Genomic DNA, 11,338 nt, shown 5'->3' with positions numbered 1-11,338 from the left:
AAATACTAGATTTCCCATAGTGCCATGGAGCTCTTGGTTGAAAGTGCGTATGTGAATAATATCTGCAGCAAGAAAAATTGAACATTTTATGAATTTGAACAATAATTGGAGGCTGCATTTCCTTTCATGCAACTATATTATTTTCCCCAAAATATATTGCACTCACAACCGTTTCGTTATTCAGGAAGTGATATATCTGCTCGTATGTTGTTAGCGATGTTAACAACCTGGCGTATTACATCACTCAATAGGACTCGTATTTTGGGCAGATAACATAAAATATTTTATGAAACGTCAAAAATGTAATTTATTTCAACGGAGTAGTTTGTTATTTTTATATGATCAACCAATAAAAACGATTGAAATTGAAGCCATCTTACGGCAATGAAGTGTGAATGGTATGCTGAAGTGTGAGTTTAATCTTCAAAGCTTCGATTTAGAACTAAATTTAGTATATAACAAAAAAAAAAGTTTTCTTTCTCTGCGAAAATACGGCATATATTTCACATTCTCATGCAAACAACAAACTATATTTTACCATGCTGCTTATCCTTTAGATAAAAAAATATGACGTTCATGTTTTGTACAATACGATGAAGTATTGTTGATTGAAAAGAAAACGTCCTCTCTTAGTTATGTATTTCAAGATGAGATATTGAAATGTATCAATGGAAGAAAATTGATGTCGCAACAGTAGCGATACAACCTTTATCACCCTTTGGCGATATCACATTTCGAGCCATTTCTTTGCCTATTTAGGAAATAAACATGCCCTTATTGTTCTTGCTTGTACTTGTATTTTCATATTTTGTCCTATTTAAAGTTTGTTCTTCTTTTGCTCCTTTTCCCTTCCCCTCTCTCGTTATCAATAAGAACAGATTTAAAATATATCAAGATGGCAGAAAATCAAGTGTACATTTATTATTCAAAACATTCAACCCCCAATCCGATCTCAAAAGAAATAGTAGGCTTCAAGTTCAACTACGCACAGTTTTTGACATGAATCCTGCGAATTGTCAGTGACTTTGCCATGTTTCTATTCGATATTCAGTATTATCCATGCTGTATCGTATACCTGTTACACTATCTGACAGAAGTTTTCAGCAAATTTTTAAAATAGAGTTATAAAATTGTTTAAATGGTAGTTTTAACTCTTATGACAATCATAATGTTGTTTAAGCATGATAGATAAATCGGGAATATACTAGTTTTTATTGCAAACCTAAATTATGTGACAGTCGATATTTGGGCGTAGCCTCTGCTCTTTTATCGAAATAGATCGCAAGCTTGTCAAGGCTATCCAATTTACAAAAGAAAAGAATATATAGAAACGAAATACCTTTAGGTGAACTTACACTGATTATAGTCTTTTGTTTTATGAGTACCCTTTGAAGTCTGTCGGACACGACTGCTCAATGATGCATTTACAGTACTTGTACAACTATAATGTTGACTCAGTCAATCTGCGCGAGAAATGAGTTTACGAACATAAAAATGTGTTAATTTTCGTGTGAGAACAGTTATTAAGTTTACAAATTATAGAATTTGAAGAATTATGTGTATGAGTTAAATTTGTTAAAAGTAGCTGTTTTTAAAGTATTGTAAAGTTTCAGAATATCTTTCTATGTACATAGTAATACAGCTGTGATTCACACTGGCACGGAATTAAAACGAATCCATGCAAATCGACGGGTTTAATCTAAGAAATGTTTGACAGAAAATGTTTGTTACTAGACATAAAAATATTTCACTCGTGAAGTGGAAGCATGCTGAATTGTCACATGGCCTCTGTTGAGAACATCTGTAATATGGTTGATGTAACAAAATATTAAATTATTGTCTTATGACTGAATATTATCCAATTTGTTTTATTTGCTTTGTTTGATCTTGTACTGCGGTTCATGTTTCAAGGTTATTTCGGTCTTGCATGTGTATTTCTGTGCATACGTATTTCAAATGGATGCAAGAAGATGTTTTTGTCTCCAACTATCAAGACTGGCGCAGTCTACATAAATAAGACGTAAAATTGTTTAGTTACAAAATATTTTGAAAGTATAATCCAAATACCATCCACGACTTTGATGTGACAGCGCTTGAAGTTCAGCACATAAGAGAAGTTAACCAAAAACATTTTGTAAACATAATTAAATAAAATTATAGAAAGATTGTTAAAACTTATTTAGTTTTCGTCTCTGCCATCTTGTTAAATGGGTTCAAAAACAGCGGATGCAGAACGTATGAAGAAAGAGAGCAAGGAAGGGTAGATAGTTCGATAGACAAACATATATACATAATTAGATGGTAGTTAAGAAGATGGGTAGATAGACAGGTATATTAGTAAATGAACACGTTCTTAAGGAAACATGAATGCATTTGATTCGTGTGAATCGAGTTCACATAGCGATTTAATGAATGCATTTTGTTTCGAAAGGTAATCATCTTTGAATCAATATTTCAGATTTTTACATTTGTAAAATATATGACATTCAAGCAAATCTATCGATTGTCATTTTGTTTATATTAATTGTCAGAAAAGTTTCATCTGAACGTGTGAAAAGTAATAAAAAAAGAAAAATGTAGCGTTTGTTTCAGGAAAACCTGAAAGGAATAATTTCATCGCTCATCTTGATTCACTTCGCTTTTAAAGTCCCGACAAATAATATCTAACACTTCAAATTGTATACATCACAATCTGTGACGTGACAGTCGTTTGTGGTTATTTGCATTCTGCTTAAGTTCATATCAACCACATATATCCGGGTCTGGAGAGACAACGCAATTGTTTTCCATGGGTAGGCTTTATTCTTCTAAAAGCTGCAACAAATTGTTTGCATTAAACACACCAGGATATTGCATGTTTTCACATACCTGACATTAAAAAAGAACCACATCAAACATAATTTGTTATTGATGATGAATTAGATGCAGTAAATTCAAAGTTTTTAATATTCTTTTGCAAGTAGAGTTTAGTTGACGGGGGTTAGAATATGTGGATTGTAGGATTCTGCCTTTTTTAACCGTTCCAAAACAATTCAAGCACCATATATAAAGCCATGAAATGCCATTGAATTTGTCTCTTGCCAAAGGTCAGTACAAGCAGACATTGTAAGTATAAACAATAAATTGTTGTCACATGAAGGTTATTGAGGAGAATATTAAACGTAGCAAGATTTAAATGCATATACATTACAAATAACAATTCAATATTGACATAATATAATTCATCTTATATCACTCGTAGTGAGTTTCTTAAACCCAATAGGTTTTCAAAGCCCAATATAACATATGAAACCATACTAACAGTACTAATACAGCAACTAATGCGTTGTCTACGATTTATGGGATTACTTGCCAAGTCTTTTCTCTGCAATAGTAGATAGTAAGTCATTATCGTACAGCTTTGTCATTTTTACAAGAGGAATTTTGACCATCTTTTAAACTTCATGTTTGGTACTTCTTTGAATATGTTTTTGTTTCAAAATCCGTTATATTTTGCAGCTCATAAAAAATGAACGTAAAAGTATGTTTATCACTGCTGATTCTGACTGCTGCATTGCCAAAAGTCACTGAAGCTTTCCTGTTCCGGAGCCTCAGGGATGCGGTGAGGAACATTGGCGAAGCGATTAGTACATTTATCAAGCCTGTGTGCCAGGCTGCATGTCCGAAGGTATGTCCACAACTTGGTGAATACATTGGATTGCCAGGACAAATCACTGAAGTTGGGTGTCACATTGGATGCCAGAAACTCTGTAAGAGAAGTGTAAGTAAACATCATCATTATCGTTGTCGTTGTTTTTGTTATTGTCTTGGTTGATAATACAGTAGCTGTTCTATTCTTGTTGTTGCCGTAATGGTTAAATTGTTATCGATAGTACATCTACTCAATTGAGTATTCTTTTCTTAATGGGATATCTGATTAAGGATTTAGCAGCGTTTGACCTGTCAGGAAATCAAACCATCATGGATTATAATTTTCAATTAAAACTCTTTGATATCCGAACACAAAATATTATCAACGAGCTTAAAAGTACAGTAGTAAAGCCAAATTCTTCGATTCTACTTGAACAGATGAAATGTTCAATTGGAATTTGTACTTAGCCTTCAAATTTACAGAGGATGCATGGGATCTCTAGGGAAATCTCCTCTGATAATTAGATTCGCATTCCTTGCCAATGAAATGTATCTAAATTTTTCATGCTCGGAGCGAACACCACGTGTTTTGTAATGACTGCTACGAATAAGCAATAAAGGAAAACAAAATAGTAGGCACTTTTTAATTTAAGACAATATGTATTGTGCAGAAATATTAGAAACATTATTGCCATCACCGGTCCAACAATACACATATGAAATAAAGTACAAATACAAATTGTTAATACGGTGGTATGGCAGACAAAGATGGATAAAAATGAATGTTGTTATTGTTGTTCTAGGGTTTAACGCCAATTTTCAGCACAGGATAGGCTATACATGGCGGCCAGTATAACTGGTGGAGGAAGAACCCTGGAAAACCCAGGGAAGAACCACCGACCCACGAGAAGCTACAGGCAGGCTTTCCCACGTATCCACGCTAGCCGAGCCTTGGACTCGAACCCACGCAAACAGAGGTGAGATGGCAGTGATCCGGAACGGTGAGCGCTTTAGACCACTCGGCCACTCAGGGCCCAAAAATGAATGTAAATGAATTTACATGGGAATCAAAATTTTTTGTAGGTGATATAACTTACCAAAATGTTTGTGCTATTTAGTAAGTCATTCCAAGTGCGTCTGATATATATGTGATTTAATTGTCTTAGTTAAAACAGTAACATATTTATCACCAAGATCTTGTGAAGTACATAACTTATATATATATATATATATATATATATATATATATATATATATATATATATATATATATATATATATATATATATATTTATGTGTGTGTGTGTGTGTGTGTGTGTTAGTGTTGCAGCGTTCCAATTTCAATTAGAAACCTATGAATAGTTTCCAGGAACTTTTTTAAAATCTGCATATACATTTGTGACATCAATGTTAAAAGTAATCAAAATTAAAGGAGTTAAAAAATACCCAGTAAGCTCTACAGTTAGATGTATAATAACACTAGAATGCAAACGTTTTATATATTGATCCTTTAGTCTTGTTTTGATTGACAATCAACATCGCGGAATGAATCAGATAACCATGAATGCTTTAGACTCAGACAAAAATTCGTTAATATAAAAAACATTTATAATTGAATGTACCAGACGCATCGTTTTATAAACTGTCATGGAATAATTTCGAAATATCATTCAACGTTTTAAAACAGAAGTATTGCAGGAAATAAAACACTTTTTGGTTTGATAAACCTCATATTCTCTCCATATAGGAAGGTTTTTTCTTCAAAATAATTCTTTTCGTAAGAGATTAGTTCATGTACAATAGTAGAATTGTCACATAAACTCAGAATAGTACGTCCATGTAACAATGTGGTAAATACAGTATTATTAAAAGGTTTTAAATGTAAATACACCGGTAAATACAAATTTCGTATTCTTGTATACTGGACTAACACGTGTCTTTTGCTATTTATTTAGTGGTTCCCGCTCTTGCCGAAAACATGAACTACTGGCTTTAAAAAGCAGCATTAACTATCAATATTGATAAATAATTGCCATTAAGATGTTACTAAATATAAAAAACAGAATATTTTCTTGAACCGCATGAATGTTTGTGAAAATATTTTGATTTTCAAAGTAATTTTCTTTTTTATTACATGCATAATGAGTGAGTGGTGACACAATTTGTCTTTCAGTAATCAAGGATAATAAAAACAACGGTTTCAGGCTGAATCGGCTATATATATTTATGATTGTTTTGTAGTTTTCATTTCTTTGTTGATCTCTAGGACGAAGTATTCGTCGCCACATGTCAAAGAATATATAAAAACTATCTTGTGCACAACAATAGACAAAGATAAAAAAATCATTTTTCGTTTCTTCAACAGTATATATAATATTCATTATATAATATTCATTCTAAATTTGCTGAACAACTTTTCGTTATTTGCAAGAACAACACTATTGACAGCATTAAATATACCTATGGGATGTTCCTTTGAATATCTGCATTTTATTTCGTGATCAATATCTCTTAAGTGATGTTCCTCAAGTGCTGCGTTGCACATCTCAAGGTTTTCATGGTGTGGAAATTGTGTCAAAGACTAGAAAAATTATGAATGGCTTTTGTTTTTCACTGTCTCTTCTACTCTTTGTTGACCATGTAATTTTCCGTGTCTTTCGCCTTTATGTTTAGATTCCCGACTTTGTTATGTCTGACGTCAGGTATCGAGTTGTGCCCATGTCTAAGGATTTCAGTCATTACGACCTGAACGGAGATAAACTAATAACACCAGAGGAGTTTTCGAGGGCCGAGAAACTACCACTGGAGGAGGTTTATGATATATTTAAGTTTGCTGACGTTGATGGTAGGTTGCGAAACCTTGTTAGCTTTGACTGCATGCAATTGTTGCTTGTAATGGAGGTTTGAAGCACGCTTCTAAAACAAGAAAATAATCCTCGTTTACACTGGGTATAACCAACAATGCACATCTCTGCTGGTTTTAGATGGAGTGTTTTTAAACATCTGAAGGTACGAAAAAAAATGAAGTTTCCAATGCAAAATGAACAACTTTGTGCAACTTGTAGAGGAAAGTACATTTCCTACACTCACCGATGTAAAATATATGAACATAATATCCACACAATTTTAAAAGTAAATGTATCTTTGCAAAACACATTTTTCTCCACTGCAGACGAAATGTTCTAGAGAAAAAGAGTTGAATGTTGTTGAAACTATCTGAAAGTTTACTAAAATTCTATGTATATTTCAGCACATTATTTACATATGTATACAAGCATATCTACCAGATTTAATTTGTCTACGAGAGGTAGCGTTTGCTTAATTGTGCTTATAATGTTTGCATCATAAAAAAAGAAAAGTTCCAAAATGTTTGCAAGAAAAACGAAACATTGCTGAAAACCATGTCAGTCTATTCATGTCACCTTAATGTAAATACAAATAAGCTGAATATACTTTATTTGTTTTCTTCCAATGTTTTGACCTAATCAAGGTATCAAAGTTTTTGTCCTAATCATTGTAAAGCAAACAACATTTAGCAACGTGCAAGCCCTGAACCAAAAACAACTTAACTTAGAAATCTAATCATGTGATCTACATATTGATACAAACGTGGTAGGAAAATATTCTTTGCTTCAATTGTATAATCTTCTAAGATGCAATCGAATGCACACACATAAAAGCTAATGTGCGATGAACATAACCAAATCGAACTTTCCTGCTTAAGGTAGTGTGAGCATCAGCATTGCCAATTCTATTATGAATTTAGTTCGCAATCTTGTAAATCTTTCATATCCTATAAGAAGACATAATTATCACATCCCTCTGGGATATAAAGAATGCATTCTTCTGCGTGACGGAAGAGGTCAGCAGTGCACGTAGGTGTCGCGGTAGCTTAGTAATTAGCGTTCCGACATCGTGACTGAAATCTTACTGTGGCCGCTACTGCGGTATGTTCTCGGGCAATACACTTTACACCAATCGCCCTGGCATAAAATAATCTACTCGTGTTCCTGTGCTTTATATACGAAACCAATGACTGTAAATTTAATAGCCTTACTTATTTATCTGTACTGTTTCATTGTTCATCCCAAATTTCCGTGTCGCAGATTCATGCCGGAATAATTTTTGTGTTTTAATGCCTACTGGCGTCACACCGATATTCTTAAAGAAACAAATATCGAATAAATTACTGTACTTTTGAATTCTGTTACAACATATAAAACTGCAGAAAGGTTAGAAATATATTTAACACAATCTTTGTAACGTCAACGGGACTTCAATATCAAAACTGCATGTGCTATTTGGGATGCTTTCTCCTCATGTATAAGCTTCAAGTTTCAAAGTTTGTCCTTTATAAAAGAGTAAACAAATAAACTTATAAATTAAAGAAAATGGGGTTCATAGGTTATGTCCTTTATTAGGGTGTATCTATATGCAGAGGTCAGTTAGGAAAACATTTACTGTTTATCACGTTTGTTCTAAACAATTGCTTATATTATAATAACGATCATATATGGTTTTCTCTGTGCAAATGTTTGCCGGGGCACGCGGGAATAAATACTGAATCCATCGGCACAGACGCTTGGTGCCCTTGAAAAAATGTTTAAACAAAACTACGGGTATGTTTACAATATACTCTCATTTAATGGCTTTAAAATTTAAGTACAAAGAGATGTCTAAGACAACAGGCGTTTGATTCGATTATTTTTATGGATTTTAGCAAGGTGAAATTAAAAAGAATCAGGTATGACATGGAATAATTTGAACGTTAATCTGTTTGGTTGGAAATACTAACGGCTCATGCAAAACCTTTTCTTTTTGTGAAAGTCATTGTATGAAATGTAAAGTTTGTTTTGGTAATTGTTAAATATCTTTAACAAAGTTATAAATTGGGTTTATTCACGTTAGCACTTTTATCGTTGTTGTAATTATGCAGATATATTGAGGCCTGTAGTAAGAATGACTAAAGGTCATATGTGTATCCTGATATCTATCTATCTATCTACCTATATATATATATATATATATATATATATATATATATATATATATATATATATATATATATATATATACACACATTCAAGCTTTGTTACTTAATGAGAAAATCAGAATAAAATTATTCAGTTAGTTTGCTTTTCTATGAAAAACATCGTTGTTGGGTTAAAATATAGTATTTGCCTTTTCAGGGGATAATATGTTAGACATGGACGAATTTGAGACAGCACCGTTTGTATTTACAGGTAGGTTGCCAGATTTGAAGTTTCTGTTTCAATATTATTTTTAAATTTCATAACAGTTAAAAGCAAACCATTTCATTTATTTGATTGGGCAGTTGCTTTTATCGCTTTGAATTGTCTCATGAAATACTTCAAAGTCTGTATGGGATGAAAAAAACATAAATAAAAATTTATATTTCACGCAGCTTTGTTTCCTCATAGAGTAATAATTTTGCACGAAATGGTGCAGATAAAAGCGAAAATTAAATTTCTTTAGCAAGATTACTTTAAAAGTGCCAAACTATAAATATGGTGCCCATATATGTTTAAAATGAATGCAGTTATTTAAACGAATGTGCCGTTATATTATTGCCTTCTTTTTACGATCTTTAGTTTAATTAGTACGTCACAACTTGAATTCAACCAATTACTAACTTCTATTTACAGACTCTATGGCTGCAAGGATTAATAACATGATCCAAGGGAACAATGACAAACTGTCGGAGGCAAAGGCTAATCCAACGAAACTTTCTACTTCCTATACGTCAGTCGCTCGCGATGTGAATAATACCAAGATATCACTTGCTGAAACAATGCGTTCTAACATCACATCAGATGCTGCTGATATGGCATAATTGCTTTTCAGTTTTGAATATGTCAGGATGATCTGAATGCTTTTTTATATCACTGGTACTACAAAGGACCAGTTATATACATTATAGAATGACTTATGTTCAGTTTTTTCTCGATATATATATATATATATATATATATATATATATATATATATATGCAAACACACGCACACACACACACACACACACACACACTTCGTCATAAAGTTCTCTTTATCTTTTACTAGCATTGTTCTTTCTATTTAGAAATATTTTCCTAGAGAAAAGTTATTTAAAAGATGATGCATGACGCAAAAGCGTTTGAATAACATTTGATTTTTGTTGCTTTTCCGACGTTTCTAGACCTAAATTAATTTATAAATTGTTATAATTCAGAAAGTGAACTATAACTACTGAACTTCTAAAGATCTTGCATTTCAGTAATTCCATTAATGCCGAGATCGTATTCAGTGTTGTCAACCTACATTTGCATTTTCTTTGAAACCATCCCACTATTATCCAATAACGTTAGGTTGAATAGACTGAAAGTAAATTCAACGGTTTCACTATGTCTGTAGCTTGAATTGCTTCCTTAGCGCCTATATTTCTGTTTTGACCTCAAGGGTTCCGGTCAAGTAAAGTGATTACGCGAGATTCAGGTTTAATTTGACGTCTAATCCAATAGCGGCAACCATTCCAATGCACTGTAAACAAATTGTTGAAAGATGTACAACCATATAAATATGCAAAAGGGCTTAAAAAAGAGTATCTCAGCATATACTTCAATCATGAATATATGACCTGTGTATGAATTGTTTTTCTTGCTATTGAATATTTTTATTTGGTTCACATCAAGCAGTCTGTTTCTCCGATGATACCATAATGTTATTTCATGGTTACAAAAACAGAAAGTGGTAAGAAAACAGTGTTTAATTGGATTATTGTTATACTTTTTGACAAAGTTAAGTAAATAAAACCACACTGGTATGACCTAGAAACATTTGAACTGAAATAAATTTGCACAGAAATATTAGCTCATGCAGCGATTTTTTAATGTATGCGTCATTGTATAAAATGCAACATATGTGTTTGTACGTGCTACATGTTTTCACCAATCAACACATTTGATTTATTTAGTGTTATTACTTTGATTGCAGATGTATTCACTGTAAATAAAATGACGCCTGCAAGAAAGATTTGATACACGCCAAATGTGTATCTTGAAGTTTTATAAAATATTAATTGCATAAATACATAAATATGATACATACATTAGTGTTTCTTTCCCGGATGGAAAAATACTAGTTATGTGATATACAACGACAGTCATAGTGGTACAATTTGTTAAATTTTATGTTCATTGTTTTTCTATGGTATAATATGTTAGAAACAGACGAATTTGAGACAGCACCTTTTTTACAAGTAAGTTGTAAGTATCGAAGTTTATGATTTGATTGGTTTCTGCAGTTCATAATGATTAAAAATAAATAATTTTATTTTTTTGGTTGCAAGCTCAAAATTGTCACTTTCAACTGTTTTGCTTTGTCTCATGAAATACTTCAATGTCTGTATCACATGACAAAACCCAAATAAAGATATTATATTCTGTGCAATGTTGTTACCTTCCTAATTTTTAAACAAGAGTGTTTTAATTTGCCATGAAATCGTGATGATGAAAGCGAATATTTCTATTCTGAAGTAGTTCTTACCTAAAAGTGCTGAGAGCTGAATTTGATGCCTACAAATGTTTTAAATAAATCCAGAGATTCAAGTGAATGTGCCATTACGTATGTATCTTCTTTGAGCTATCTTTATCTTTGCTAGCACGCATTAACTCGAATTCAACAAATTAGTCACTGCTATTTACACCGTGTT

General features: G+C 32.4%; 1 protein-coding gene across 1 annotated transcript; it reads left to right on the top strand.

Annotated features, from left to right (window-relative positions):
• Positions 1 to 3,086: 3,086 nt before the first annotated feature.
• Positions 3,087 to 11,076, top strand: LOC149793609 (EF-hand calcium-binding domain-containing protein 1-like). Its single transcript, XM_089967571.1, has 5 exons — positions 3,087 to 3,105; positions 3,499 to 3,760; positions 6,304 to 6,475; positions 8,820 to 8,873; positions 9,297 to 11,076. Exons 2-5 carry the CDS (start codon positions 3,509 to 3,511, stop codon positions 9,482 to 9,484), a joined length of 666 nt encoding a protein of 221 aa, XP_089823697.1. The 5' UTR covers positions 3,087 to 3,105; positions 3,499 to 3,508; the 3' UTR covers positions 9,485 to 11,076.
• Positions 11,077 to 11,338: the final 262 nt, after the last annotated feature.

This window comes from Sinohyriopsis cumingii, chromosome 8, assembly GCF_028554795.1.
Source record: "Sinohyriopsis cumingii isolate HCF-2022 chromosome 8, ASM2855479v2, whole genome shotgun sequence".
Classification (NCBI taxonomy): Eukaryota; Metazoa; Mollusca; class Bivalvia; order Unionida; family Unionidae; genus Sinohyriopsis; species Sinohyriopsis cumingii.
This window is presented reverse-complemented; position numbering and strand designations above follow the sequence as displayed.

Bases quoted from the DNA above. Each gene is read 5' to 3' on its own strand.
- LOC149793609 (XM_089967571.1), top strand. From the start codon at position 3,509: ATGAACGTAAAAGTATGTTTATCACTGCTGATTCTGACTGCTGCATTG. The intron at 6,476-8,819 runs GTAGGTTGCGAA...TTGCCTTTTCAG, and splicing joins TAAGTTTGCTGACGTTGATG to GGGATAATATGTTAGACATG. The intron at 8,874-9,296 runs GTAGGTTGCCAG...TTCTATTTACAG, and splicing joins AGCACCGTTTGTATTTACAG to ACTCTATGGCTGCAAGGATT.